Source organism: Trichomycterus rosablanca, chromosome 6 (assembly GCF_030014385.1).
Source record: "Trichomycterus rosablanca isolate fTriRos1 chromosome 6, fTriRos1.hap1, whole genome shotgun sequence".
Lineage (NCBI taxonomy): Eukaryota > Metazoa > Chordata > Actinopteri > Siluriformes > Trichomycteridae > Trichomycterus > Trichomycterus rosablanca.
The window spans coordinates 5,595,863-5,612,236 of NC_085993.1; the positions used below are offsets into that span (position 1 = coordinate 5,595,863).

At 42.3% G+C, this 16,374-nt stretch overlaps 1 protein-coding gene across 1 annotated transcript in view; it reads right to left on the reverse strand.

Moving 5' to 3' along the window:
* The window catches only part of btbd8 (BTB domain containing 8), a 54,084-nt gene that overhangs the window by 37,369 nt on the left and 341 nt on the right, over positions 1 to 16,374 (reverse strand). The window contains exons 2-5 of the mRNA XM_062997312.1: positions 11,522 to 11,690; positions 9,143 to 9,322; positions 1,007 to 1,134; positions 657 to 774 (exon numbers count right to left, since the gene is read on the reverse strand). Coding sequence (XP_062853382.1) covers positions 657 to 774; positions 1,007 to 1,134; positions 9,143 to 9,322; positions 11,522 to 11,625 — 530 coding nt within the window. The 5' untranslated portion in view covers positions 11,626 to 11,690. The remainder of the gene's footprint in view (positions 1 to 656; positions 775 to 1,006; positions 1,135 to 9,142; positions 9,323 to 11,521; positions 11,691 to 16,374) is intronic.

Sequence of the window (16,374 nt, forward strand, 5' to 3'; positions counted from 1 at the left end):
GAGAGAGAAACACCCTTCACTCCCTCCTTGTCCTCTGGTAGATTAGACAGATGAAAGTGAATAGGAGATCAGAGATTATTTGGGAGGGTGGCGGGGTTGGTTGGGTTGGGTGTGCCTCAACTGCAGCAGTCACTACATGCACATCATACTGACCAGGACGGCAGCTGCTCGCTCATACACATTATTTACAGAACAAAGGAGCATGGAAGCTCTGGTACCCCTCTATTGCTAAAGAGAATATGCCTTTATATGATGAAAGTGACTTTGCTGCCATAGGTATGGCCTGGATATAATAAACAAATGCTGTTTGCAGTATTACCGTAGCATTGTACTGATTATAATAGAGAACAGTCATCTTAGTTTAGTTACAGTACACAGATTACTGATGTAAGAAAACTTATAAGTACAAAAGGACATTATGTCATTTACTGTTTACTGAACCCACCGGCATGAGTGGAAGACCAAAAAGACTAGAACCATCTAACTATACATCCATATTTACATCCTAACCTTTTTATTAGTGGCTATTTAGCTACAGTATTTTTCTACCTTGGTTATGAATCCTACAAATTGAGTTGCAATTCTTGTTTTAATGTTTTAATGTCCCAAATGTTTTGAAAACAGGGATTGTAATATTATTACCAGTACGATGTTACCTGTGAGCCGAGAAGATTCGGTCTCCCACCTGGATGCTGATGTCACAGGCTTCACTACGTTCATACAGTGCCAAAAGATCGGCACCAAGCCCCGAAGCTGGCTCCAAACGCACCATGGCTTGAATAGAGGAACAGGAAATATGTTATAGTATAGAACTAGCGTAGGGTAAATAACAACAAACTCGTGTGCTTCACTAAATTGCCATAAAAATAAAGAATTAAATAATTAATAACAAATGAATAAAACTGTCACATGGACCAAATAGTAGATATGAAATAGGGTGTGTTATTGTGTGTGTTTCAGAAGGGTTTTTCTAGCTGAAACTTTCTGAGGTCCAACATTCACTCACCAGGATCTGAGCTGGGATGAGGCTCTGTACCTTCCATCACATCACCGTTTGTTAGTACTGAAGGGCCCTGCAGTCCAGCAGAAGCGGTTTTTACCTTCCCAAGACATTTATCTTCTGTGTACAATCTCCTACAGAGCAGAAAAATACAGCGAGAGCATTAATACACACTCACATGCAAAAGGTTTGGACATCGCTCGTCCAATTCTACATTTTTTTAAGTAAAAATAAGTAACTATTAAACTATTACTTTCATTAAATACAGTGTATCACAAAAGTGAGTACACCCCTCACATTTCTGCAAATATTTTATTATATCTTTTCATGGGACAACACTATAGAAATAAAACTTGGATATAACTTAGAGTAGTCAGTGTACAACTTGTATAGCAGTGTAGATTTACTGTCTTCTGAAAATAACTCAACACACAGCCATTAATGTCTAAATGGCTGGCAACATAAGTGAGTACACCCCACAGTGAACATGTCCAAATTGTGCCCAAAGTGTCAATATTTTGTGTGACCACCATTATTATCCAGCACTGCCTTAACCCTCCTGGGCATGGAATTCACCAGAGCTGCACAGGTTGCTACTGGAATCCTCTTCCACTCCTCCATGATGACATCACGGAGCTGGTGGATGTTAGACACCTTGAACTCCTCCACCTTCCACTTGAGGATGCGCCACAGGTGCTCAATTGGGTTTAGTCCATCACCTTTACCTTCAGCTTCCTCAGCAAGGCAGTTGTCATCTTGGAGGTTGTGTTTGGGGTCGTTATCCTGTTGGAAAACTGCCATGAGGCCCAGTTTTCGAAGGGAGGGGATCATGCTCTGTTTCAGAATGTCACAGTACATGTTGAAATTCATGTTTCCCTCAATGAACTGCAGCTCCCCAGTGCCAGCAACACTCATGCAGCCCAAGACCATGATGCTACCACCACCATGCTTGACTGTAGGCAAGATACAGTTGTCTTGGTACTTCTCACCAGGGCGCCGCCACACATGCTGGACACCATCTGAGCCAAACAAGTTTATCTTGGTCTCGTCAGACCACAGGGCATTCCAGTAATCCATGTTCTTGGACTGCTTGTCTTCAGCAAACTGTTTGCTGGCTTTCTTGTGCGTCAGCTTCCTTCTGGGATGACGACCATGCAGACCGAGTTGATGCAGTGTGCGGCGTATGGTCTGAGCACTGACAGGCTGACCTCCCACATCTTCAACCTCTGCAGCAATGCTGGCAGCACTCATGTGTCTATTTTTTAAAGCCAACCTCTGGATATGACGCCGAACACGTGGACTCAACTTCTTTGGTCGACCCTGGCGAAGCCTGTTCCGAGTGGAACCTGTCCTGGAAAACCGCTGTATGACCTTGGCCACCATGCTGTAGCTCAGTTTCAGGGTGTTAGCAATCTTCTTATAGCCCAGGCCATCTTTGTGGAGAGCAACAATTCTATTTCTCACATCCTCAGAGAGTTCTTTGCCATGAGGTGCCATGTTGAATATCCAGTGGCCAGTATGAGAGAATTGTACCCAAAACACCAAATTTAACAGCCCTGCTCCCCATTTACACCTGGGACCTTGACACATGACACCAGGGAGGGACAACGACACATTTGGGCACAATTTGGACATGTTCACTGTGGGGTGTACTCACTTATGTTGCCAGCTATTTAGACATTAATGGCTGTGTGTTGAGTTATTTTCAGAAGACAGTAAATCTACACTGCTATACAAGCTGTACACTGACTACTCTAAGTTATATCCAAGTTTCATGTCTATAGTGTTGTCCCATGAAAAGATATAATTAAATATTTGCAGAAATGTGAGGGGTGTACTCACTTTTGTGATACACTGTACACACAAAATAAAACATTAAATATTAAAGGTGACATAACTTTTTGTTTTATTTTTTGCCAAATATGTATTAATGTTTCCCCAAACAGTACTTGTGCGTTACAATGTGCAGACGTTCATTCTGTTTCCTTAGCAGGGGTAAACAAAGTTTTGCATTTGACTGTATAACAACAAAAGATCTATGGCATAACCTAAGGGCCCACAGGTTGCAAGTTGGGAACCTCTTCTGTACAGTTACACTGTTTATGACACGCCAAAATGATACTCACAATTACATTTAATTTTATTTTTGATTCTATTTTCATCAGACACTTTATTCTGGTCAGGCTGGCGGCGGGAAACACCAATCAAAGACAGGGTAACAATCAATCGCAGGGCACCACATCCGAACCCCCAGTGACCTAGCCAATCATGTCCGTTTAGTGTTTCATAAACCTGAACTGCATGGAGCCGAACCGACTCGTTTCCATTCCTCCTGCTAGTCACGCTATACACAGTTTCACAGGAGCTTTTTAATCCACCATTATTTACATTGCTCACAAATAAAACCCTAAAAAAGAGGGTGGCACAGTGGCTTAGTGGGTAGCACTGTCACCTCACAGCAAGAAGGTCCTGAGTTCGATCCCCAGGTGGGGCGGTCCGGGTCCTTTCTGTGTGGAGTTCGCATGTTCTCCCCGTGTCCGCGTGGGTTTCCTCTGGGTGCTCCGGTTTCCTCCCACAGTCCAAAGACATGCAAATGAGGTGAATTGGAGATACTAAATTGTCCATGACTGTGTTCGATATTAAACTTGTGAACTGATGAATCTTGTGTAATGAGTAACTACTTTTTCTGTCTTGAATGTAACCAAAGTGTAAAACATGACGTTAAAATCCCAATAAACAAACAAACAAACATCTTATGAAGGTTGTATAGAGCTACAATATGTACCTTCAAGGTCAGACATTAGCACAATCACCTAAATTCTTCTGCACAAATGTTACATTTATTGACCTATTTTTACTCAGATCAGACACTAAGTAAGCTTGTGTTATTATTTCTTAGTGCTTCTTTGATGCTAGTTTGGACCCATGATGCCATGTGATTTTGCTGTGGTGTGGTGTGTCCCTGAGGTGTGTTTATTTCTGGAAGTGTTCAGGGGTAATGAGCACCCTGTTCCAAACACAAACACCCTCAAAAGAAGGTAGAGAGAGAGAGAGAGAGAGAGAGAGAGAGAGAGCAATGTCTCAGTAAATCACAAAATAACATCTCAAGAAGAGGTCTTAGTGGGTGGAAAATAAAAAATAGAATAATTATGCAACACAGCAAAAGAAAAACATCATCAACATCAAGCTGCTACTGAATAGTGGATCAGGATTGGAATTTAATAAAACATTTGTTGTGTTGAGTAGAAATGCATGACACTAAAAGCTCACGATTAGTAGAAAAGAACCAAATTTAGCAAAAGAGAGATTTCATATACTAACGTGCAGCGCCACCTGCCCATCAATCAGTGCCACTGCAGCTTCAATGCTTAGAACATCAGACCAGAACATCATACTGGTTAAGGCATGCAGTTGTGGTGTTAAAGGGACGTGTTTGTCGAGGCGGTCTTGGGTTTATTCACTGCATTAGTCAGTTTACTGTGGGTTTTATAAAAAAAAAAAACAGCTGGGTCAAAACATACATACAGCAACAATACATTAGAAGTTCTAAAATATCATTAAAATGTACATAACAGTAATTGACTACAGCTGGTGACTTCTCTGTGCCCATTTATTTAGGATTTTAACGTCATGTTTTACACACCTTGGTTACGTTAATGACAGAAACGATAGTTACTCATTACACAAGATTCATCAGTTCAAGTTTAATGTCAAACAAAGTCATGGACAATTTTGAGCTGTCTGGGGTGTTTCTTGTCTCTCATCCAATGAATCTGACCCACTGCAACCCTGACCAGGATAAAGTGGTGGTTTGTTTATTAGGGTTTTAACGTCATGTTTTACACACCTTGGTTACATCCATGACAGAAACGGTCGTTACTCATTACACAAGATTCATCAGTTCACAAGGTTACATCGAACACAGTCATGGACAATTTAGTGTCTCCAATTCACCTCACTTGCATGTTTTTGGACTGTGGGAGGAAACCGGAGCTCCTGGAGAAAACCTATGCAGACATGGGGAGAACATGCAAACTTCACACAGAAAGGACCCAGACCGCCTCCCCTGGGGATTGAACCCAGGAGCCTCTTGCTGTGAGGCGACAGTGCTACCCACTAAGCCACTGTGCCGCTCTGTGCCCATTTAAACAGGGCTAGTTTAACTGCACCCATTAGCCTGAGCCACAAGCAAAAAAAATCCTCAAACCTGGTCAAAAAGCAGATCCATGATTTTTTACTGGTTAGTAACCATGGTCAATACATGGTCAACAGTTGGAAAGATAACCCAAACTATCACCTTATGCTGAGGAGAAGTTTGGTCAAATTTGTAATCCAGGCACCACTAAAAAGGGGTCTGTCATTACTTAAAAGCTGCTTGTACAAAGGTGTCACTGGTCACAGTCAAGGGAGCTTTACAAGTTTACAGGTTGCCATGCAGGAATCTGCTCTCTAAAGCTCAAATGAAGTTTGCTGTTGATCATGTGGATGAAAGTTTGCCAGATGAAACAGATAAAGCTATCTTGCCACAATGATGGACAAAAGGTGAGCAATTTAAACCCAACAATACTGTACCTACATTCAAGCATGTTGATGGTAGTATTTTGCTCTGGGCTGTTTTGCTGCTATTATAACTGGTGCATTGCAGAAAGTGGAATTAATAAATAAGGAAGATTATTTGATTTTGAATGCAGTATGAGTGTTTTAGAAAAGGCCTTTCAAAGTCCTGACTTGTACTGTACTGAAAAGACAAATCTGCACCAAAAAAGAACAATTTGGTTAAACTCTACCAATTCTGCACTGTAGTGTAGTCAGAGATCCAACAGGAAGGCTGTTGATGGCCATCAGCGGTGTGGTCCAAGATCAGGGACTTTTGTTGGACAAGAAGGCTTGGCTTCCAATAAACATTTTAACATCTAAGTAATCTATAATTGCAAGGGAAAACTGCTGCTGTAGTTCCCCTCACAATCCCTAAAGATAAAATTCTACCCTGTAAACCTTGAAGCTCACTGTTCACCCTCTGATACCTTTAGCTCACCCTTGATAATGTTTGTGAGATTCGAGCACAGTGACAAACTAGCCTAATAAATTATACCAGTCTGATTATGAGCTGCACTGTGGGAGCAGATAAAACAGGTGCTGCTTCACCTGCCAAAAAACAAGGTTACATAAGCACAGACTGAGAATCAGCATCACACCGAGCAGAGAGACGAGGCAGTGGCAGCTCAGACTATTGATTAGAAGATTTCTGGTTCATGCATCACCAGGCCTCGATTGATTGCATTATAATTAGACTTAATTTGGTAATAAGGCATCTGCTAGATGCCTGAACTGTAAAAATTACACCAAGGTCTCTTTAGGTCAGAAACAAGTGAATTTTGCATAACTGGAGCAGTAAATAAACTAATTTAAACTGGCTGTTCAAATATACAGAAATATATTCTGCATATGTTCTGTTTTTTTCCCCTAATTTAGTCATTTTGAACTCCCTGTTGCATTATCACAATTCTGAGCAGCACGATGGCACAGCGGGTAGCGCTGTCACCTCGCAGCAAGAAGGACCTAGGTTCGATTCCCCTGCTGGGTGGCCAGGGTCCTTTCTGTGTGGAGTTTGCATGTTCACCCTGAGTTTGTGTGTTTATGTGGGTTTACTTAAGTCCAAAGACATGCACTGTGAGGCCAATTGGAGCTACTACAAAATGCCTACAAAGTGTGAGTGTGTGTATGACACACCCGGTCCTGGCTGCCCCGGGAGGAAAGGCTGTGCCAGCACTGCACTCTCAGTACAGTAGAGACGGAGCTGCACTTCCTCACCCAGTGTACCAAGTACCACCACATCCGGTCCCAATTCTTCCCCAAATTTAACACCGTCATCCCCAACTTCAACTCCCCCCCAGACCCCGACAAACTGCCCCACCTACTGGGGGAGCACAGAGAGAGCTGCACATTAGCAGCACACTACACACACACCTGCCACCAGGTGAGGGACAGTGGGTGACCATGTCCCATATACACATACACACACACACACAACAAAGTTTATTACTACCTCATTATTGTAAATGGCACCTTTTTATTGTTATTATTTGCACTGTTTTTATTATTATTTTATTATTATATACAGTGTATCACAGAAGTGAGTACACCCCTCACATTTCTGCAAATATTTCATTATATCTTTTCATGGGACAACACTACAGACATGAAACTTGGATATAACTTAGAGTAGTCAGTGTACAGCTTGTATAGCAGTGTAGATTTACTGTCTTCTGAAAATAACTCAACACACAGCCATTAATGTCTAAATAGCTGGCAACGTAAGTGAGTACACCCCACAGTGAACATGTCCAAATTGTGCCCAAATGTGTCGTTGTCCCTCCCTGGTGTCATGTGTCAAGGTCCCAGGTGTAAATGGGGAGCAGGGCTGTTAAATTTGGTGTTTTGGGTACAATTCTCTCATACTGGCCACTGGATATTCAACATGGCACCTCATGGCAAAGAACTCTCTGAGGATGTGAGAAATAGAATTGTTGCTCTCCACAAAGATGGCCTGGGCTATAAGAAGATTGCTAACACCCTGAAACTGAGCTACAGCATGGTGGCCAAGGTCATACAGCGGTTTTCCAGGACAGGTTCCACTCGGAACAGGCTTCGCCAGGGTCGACCAAAAAAGTTGAGTCCACGTGTTCGGCGTCATATCCAGAGGTTGGCTTTAAAAAATAGACACATGAGTGCTGCCAGCATTGCTGCAGAGGTTGAAGACGTGGGAGGTCAGCCTGTCAGTGCTCAGACCATACACCGCACACTGCATCAACTCGGTCTGCATGGTCGTCATCCCAGAAGGAAGCTGACGCACAAGTAAGCCAGCAAACAGTTTGCTGAAGACAAGCAGTCCAAGAACATGGATTACTGGAATGCCCTGTGGTCTGACGAGACCAAGATAAACTTGTTTGGCTCAGATGGTGTCCAGCATGTGTGGCGGCGCCCTGGTGAGAAGTACCAAGACAACATGAATTCCAACATGTACTGTGACATTCTGAAACAGAGCATGATCCCCTTCCTTCGAAAACTGGGCCTCATGGCAGTTTTCCAACAGGATAACGACCCCAAACACAACCTCCAAGATGACAACTGCCTTGCTGAGGAAGCTGAAGGTAAAGGTGATGGACTAAACCCAATTGAGCACCTGTGGCGCATCCTCAAGTGGAAGGTGGAGGAGTTCAAGGTGTCTAACATCCACCAGCTCTGGAGTGGAAGAGGATTCCAGTAGCAACCTGTGCAGCTCTGGTGAATTCCATGCCCAGGAGGGTTAAGGCAGTGCTGGATAATAATGGTGGTCACACAAAATATTGACACTTTGGGCACAATTTGGACATGTTCACTGTGGGGTGTACTCACTTATGTTGCCAGCCATTTAGACATTAATGGCTGTGTGTTGAGTTATTTTCAGAAGACAGTAAATCTACACTGCTATACAAGCTGTACACTGACTACTCTAAGTTATATCCAAGTTTCATGTCTATAGTGTTGTCCCATGAAAAGATATAATGAAATATTTGCAGAAATGTGAGGGGTGTACTCACTTTTGTGATACACTGTATGCACCTGTAACTGTGTTGTATATATTTGTTCTTATTGTTATTTTTTCTCTGTAACTGAGCTTTGGTAATATGAATGTCCATATTTGTCATGCCAATAAAGCTTCCTTTGAGTTGAGTTTGAGTATGAATGTGCATGTGTGTGTGTGTGTGTGTGTGTGTGTGTGTGTGTGTGTGTTTGCCCTGTGATGGACTGGCAACCTATACTGAGTGTTTCCTCCCTTTCACTCAATTAATCTGACCCACTGCAACCCTGACCAGTATGAACAGATGTTAAAACAGACAATTAATGAATGACTGAATAAATAAATTATAGTATTTCCTTCAAGATGTCCTTCAATGTTTAAATCTGCCAGCAGCTTCTTTTTACTGGACAGCGGTGGACTACAGACAGCTTTAAGCACATCCAAATCAAAACGAACAAGCTATGCTCTCGGTGTTTCAGTGCATCAACCCGACAGCAGGAGTTGCTCTTACTGCAGCAGTGTGGTGATAAAAAGAAAATGAAACAATCAAACAAAAACAGAAGCAGTAGTAGAATAGGTACCGGATGAGCTCTTTGAGTGCTGTAGAATCTGTTCCCTGCAGGTGGATGGTAGAAGCATTCGGTGCGGCTCCCTGCAGGAGGTGAGGAGCTCGAGCAAGCAGCACGGCCTTATGGGCCTTGATCTGAAAACCTGAGCTCCCACATATGATCACATCCGTCTCCTGTTCCTCCTGTAGAAGCCTGAAACCACACAAGCACTTACAAGATCATGTAAATGATAACAATACATTTTATTTACATACAGTTGATGTCGAAAGTTTACATACAACAATGTCAAACATGTTCACAATGGAACTTAAATCATGCATTTAGTTGTAGCTTGGCTTCCTGCTTTTTGATTGCTGACAGTGACAATTGTAATACAGCAGCTTTTAATTGAGTTGGATTTACACAGGGATCAGGATCACGTACCTAGAGTCACACACTGATGTCCATTATTTCCTGTCTCTATACAGGCAACATCAGCAGCCAGCAGAGGCTGGTGGACTAGTGTATTTTACTGCAGTGCCACCTGAGCACCCTTGAAGGACTGTTTTGTCTAAAGCAACTTACAATTGAGACAGGATATAATAAAATAAATGTGTTAAGTGCCAACAGTGGCAACTTAGCAATACTGAGGCCTGGATCCTAAACCCTCTGATAAACAACGACCTTAAGGGTAAATGTTCACAATTATATGGTAATGACACTTGCTATTAGTGACACCAACCATATAGTTGCACACTGTAGTTATGCAGCTACTGACTGTCGCCCATTAGTTGATATGCATTATTTGTAAGGACCATCATGGAGCCTCCAATGACCGAGAAACAGAATTTGAGCAAAAGCTTAATCTGTCCTGGTGCCCGCTTCGCCCTCCTCCTCATCATTACTCACTCCCCAGTGAGATGTGATTCATCTGGGTGACCCAGTATAGCACAGCACTAACACTGACTCCATGGTGATACAGAAGTAGGTCAGAAAAGCTGAAGAACGATCACTGTATGCAGAAGAAATATAAATATAAATAATACAAACAGCCTGGTTGCCACACAAGATCAGCGGTCCTGGCAACCTGGGTTCAAACCCTGTCTCTGGTTACTGTCTGGGAGTTATTATTCCTTCAGGTTTTCAATATTTGCATCTATTCATTACATGCAAACACTGGATTGAAACACACTTCAATGTCAACGCTCAAGGTCAAAATCCACATACAGCAGCTTTAATCTGGTGGTGAAGAAACTGAGCGACCACTGCTGGTGACTTAAATAAGGCTAGTTATTTTTTGCAGGGGTCAAAAACAAAGTACATACTGCCCCCTTATGATGAGGTCAGACAAAATACAAAAACAACCCAATAAAGACGATTTGCCATTAACTTGCCATTAACAAACCTCTGGAAAAGTTGGGATGCTTTGTAAAATGCAATAAAAGGAAGAATCTGTGATTTGATAATTCTCTTGAATCTTTATTTAGCTGATAACAGTAGAAAGAAAGGATTCCCAGTGTTTTCACTGATCAGCTTCACTCTATTTTGTACATATTGTTTGTCTGATTATTAATGCCACGGCAGCTGCTACGGCTACTATCACTGAAGAATAATAGGGTTGATTTGTTTCTTTAATTGTGTACATAGGGATTAGAGTGTTGTTTGATTAGGGTGACTGTGAGGGTGTAGAGTTTAATAGATTTTTTTATATATCTTATATGACATTTTAAGTTCAAGTTCTTATAAGAATTTAAGCAGTTTAGCAGTTTTTTAATGGCTTCAACACATTCAAGCAAATTTGGGACAGAGGCGTGTTAATCACTCTTTTCTTTGTACTTTTGTCAGTTAAATAAGGGTTCAAGAGGATAAACGACAGATTTTTGTCTTCATTGCGTTTCACAGAATCTGGTATAATTCTATATTCTGCGCTATATAAAAGCTAAGAAGTTTGAGTAATAAGCTTGGACTACCTGCAAATTGCGTAAATTTAATAGCATGTATATAAATATCCCTGGTGGAAGTTTGCATGTTCTCCTTGAGTACATGTGGGTTTCCTCCAGGTGCTCCGGTGTCCTCCCACAAATCCAAAGACATGCAGTCAGGCCAGTTGGAGCTACTCTAAATTGCCCTGTGTGTGTGTGTGTGTGTGTGTATCTGCCCTGTGATGGACTGGCAACTTGTCCGGGGTGTTTCCTGCCTCTCACCCAATTAATCATACCCACTGTGACCCTGACCATAATAAATGCCAATCCGACCTATTCCTAATCCCCACCTTCCCCAACATTGCCAATCATGTCTATATGTAGCGGCACGACAGCGCCATCACAGGATTATGAGAGAAGATGTTAAAGAGCAGATTATTTTTGCATTGAGATTGTCCTGTAGTGTGAGCCAAGCATCACATGTACAAACCTGGTCAGGTCCGCAGTGAGGGCACTGTTGAGGCATTTACTCAGATCCTTCATGCATTTACGTGCTTTACTCTGGATCTCTCTGGTGGCCTCAGAGGAGGTCATTACAGCGGCCTGGCGCTCCACAGTCAGCAGAAGGCATGGATCTCTGAGAGCTTTCTGGAATTCTGCTGAAAAACATAAAGAGAAAATCGTAACGCTGCAACATTATTCTGCGAGAGTGCAAATGTGTGTAAAGGTCAAAGTGAGAGACACGAACATCAGAGACTCACTACACAAGGTACACACACACTACACACAGTGTACACTGTACACACAACTACACACACTGAGTTCACTATGTACACACACTATACACAACACTGACCACACACACTCTAAACATACACTACTCACCTATACTGTACACATTACACACATTCATTCATTGTCTGTTTTACCACCGCTGTATCCTATTCAAGGTCACAGTGGGTCCAATTCACTGGAAACACCCCGGACAGGACGCCTGTCCATTACAGAGCAAACACACACACACACACACACACACACTCATGCTCAGGGCAATTTAGTATCTCCAATTAACCTGGCTGCATGTCTTTGGACTGTGTGAGGAAACTGGAGCACCTGGAGGAAACCCACACAGACACGGGGAGAAACTCCACACAAAAAGAGACCTGGACTAAGGCGACAGCGCTTCCCACCAAACCACCCACACTACCCACACACTACACAATGCACTGTTCACATTGTACACACACTTACACTGTACACACACTCACACTGTAAACACACTCACTACACACTCTACACAAACACTTACTACACACTCTACACAAACACTCACTACACAAACACTCACTACACACTCTACACAAACACTTACACTGTACACACACTTACTACTCACTCTACACAAACACTCACTACACACTCTACACAAACACTCACTACACACTCTACACAAACACTTACACTGTACACACACTTACTACTCACTCTACACAAACACTCACTACACACTCTACACAAACACTCACTACACACTCTACACAAACACTCACTACACACTCTACACAAACACTCACTACACACTCTACACAAACACTCACTACACACTACACAAACACTTACACTGTACACACTTACTACACACTCTACACAAACACTCACTACACACTACACAAACACTCACTACACACTCTACACAAACACTTACACTGTACACACACTTACTACACACACACTCACTACACTCTACACAAACACTCACTACACACTCTACACAAACACTTACACTGTACACACACTTACTACACACTCTACACAAACACTCACTACACTCTACACAAACACTCACTACACACACTACACAAACACTTACACTGTACACACACTTACTACACACTCTACACAAACACTCACTACACACTCTACACAAACACTCACTACACACTCTACACAAACACTTACACTGTACACACACTTACTACACTACACAAACACTCACTACACACTCTACACAAACACTCACTACACACTCTACACAAACACTTACACTGTACACACACTCTACACAAACACTTACACTGTACACACACTCACACTGTACACACACTCACTACACACTCTACACAAACACTCACTACAAACTCTACACAAACACTTACACTGTACACACACTCTACACAAACACTTACACTGTACACACACTCTACACAAACACTTACACTGTACACACACTCACACTGTACACACACTCACTACACACTCTACACAAACACTCACTACAAACTCTACACAAACACTTACACTGTACACACACTCTACACAAACACTTACACTGTACACACACTCACACTGTACACACACTCACTACACACTCTACACTTACACTGTACACACACTCACACTGTACACACACTCACTACACACTCTACACAAACACTCACTACACACTCTACACAAACACTCACTACACACTCTACACAAACACTTACACTGTACACACACTTACTACACACTCTACACAAACACTCACTACACACTCTACACAAACACTCACTACACACTCTACACAAACACTCACACTACACACACTACACAAACACTTACACTGTACACACACTCTACACAAACACTTACACTGTACACACACTCTACACAAACACTTACACTGTACACACACTCACACTGTACACACACTCACTACACACTCTACACAAACACTCACTACAAACTCTACACAAACACTTACACTGTACACACACTCTACACAAACACTTACACTGTACACACACTCACACTGTACACACACTCACTACACACTCTACACTTACACTGTACACACACTCACACTGTACACACACTCACTACACACTCTACACAAACACTTACTACACACTCCAAACCACCCACACTACCCACACACTACACAATGCACTGTTCACATTGTACACACACTTACACTGTACACACACTCACACTGTAAACACACTCACTACACACTCTACACAAACACTTACTACACACTCTACACAAACACTCACTACACAAACACTCACTACATACTCTACACAAACACTTACACTGTACACACACTTACTACTCACTCTACACAAACACTCACTACACACTCTACACAAACACTCACTACACACTCTACACAAACACTTACACTGTACACACACTTACTACTCACTCTACACAAACACTCACTACACACTCTACACAAACACTCACTACACACTCTACACAAACACTCACTACACACTCTACACAAACACTCACTACACACTCTACACAAACACTCACTACACACTACACAAACACTTACACTGTACACACACTTACTACACACTCTACACAAACACTCACTACACACTACACAAACACTCACTACACACTCTACACAAACACTTACACTGTACACACACTTACTACACACACACTCACTACACTCTACACAAACACTCACTACACACTCTACACAAACACTTACACTGTACACACACTTACTACACACTCTACACAAACACTCACTACACTCTACACAAACACTCACTACACACACTACACAAACACTTACACTGTACACACACTTACTACACACTCTACACAAACACTCACTACACACTCTACACAAACACTCACTACACACTCTACACAAACACTTACACTGTACACACACTTACTACACTACACAAACACTCACTACACACTCTACACAAACACTCACTACACACTCTACACAAACACTTACACTGTACACACACTCTACACAAACACTTACACTGTACACACACTCACACTGTACACACACTCACTACACACTCTACACAAACACTCACTACAAACTCTACACAAACACTTACACTGTACACACACTCTACACAAACACTTACACTGTACACACACTCTACACAAACACTTACACTGTACACACACTCACACTGTACACACACTCACTACACACTCTACACAAACACTCACTACAAACTCTACACAAACACTTACACTGTACACACACTCTACACAAACACTTACACTGTACACACACTCACACTGTACACACACTCACTACACACTCTACACTTACACTGTACACACACTCACACTGTACACACACTCACTACACACTCTACACAAACACTCACTACACACTCTACACAAACACTCACTACACACTCTACACAAACACTTACACTGTACACACACTTACTACACACTCTACACAAACACTCACTACACACTCTACACAAACACTCACTACACACTCTACACAAACACTCACACTACACACACTACACAAACACTTACACTGTACACACACTCTACACAAACACTTACACTGTACACACACTCTACACAAACACTTACACTGTACACACACTCACACTGTACACACACTCACTACACACTCTACACAAACACTCACTACAAACTCTACACAAACACTTACACTGTACACACACTCTACACAAACACTTACACTGTACACACACTCACACTGTACACACACTCACTACACACTCTACACTTACACTGTACACACACTCACACTGTACACACACTCACTACACACTCTACACTTACACTGTACACACACTCACACTGTACACACACTCACTACACACTCTACGCTTACACTGTACACAAACACTCACACTGTACACACACTCACTACACTCTACACTCACACTGTACACACTTACACTGTGTACACACTCAAACTGTACACACACTCACACTGTACACAAACACTCACACTGTACACACACTCACTACACTCTACACTCACACTGTACACAAACACTCACACTGTACACACACTCACTACACTCTACACTCACACTGTACACACACTCACTACACACTCTACACTTACACTGTACACAAACACTCACACTGTACACACACTCACTACACTCTACACTCACACTGTACACAAACACTCACACTGTACACACACTCACTACACACTCTACACTTACACTGTACACACACTCACACTGTACACACACTCACTACACACTCTACACTTACACTGTACACAAACACTCACACTGTACACACACTCACTACACACTCTACACTCACACTGTACACAAACACTCACACTGTACACACACTCACTACACACTCTACACTCACACTGTACACAAACACTTACACTGTACACACACTCACTACACACTCTACACTCACACTGTACACACACTCACTACACTCTACACTCACACTGTACACAAACACTCACACTGTACACACACTCACTACACTCTACACTCACACTGTACACACACTCACAACACACTCTACACTCACTACACACTCTACACAAACACTCACACTGTA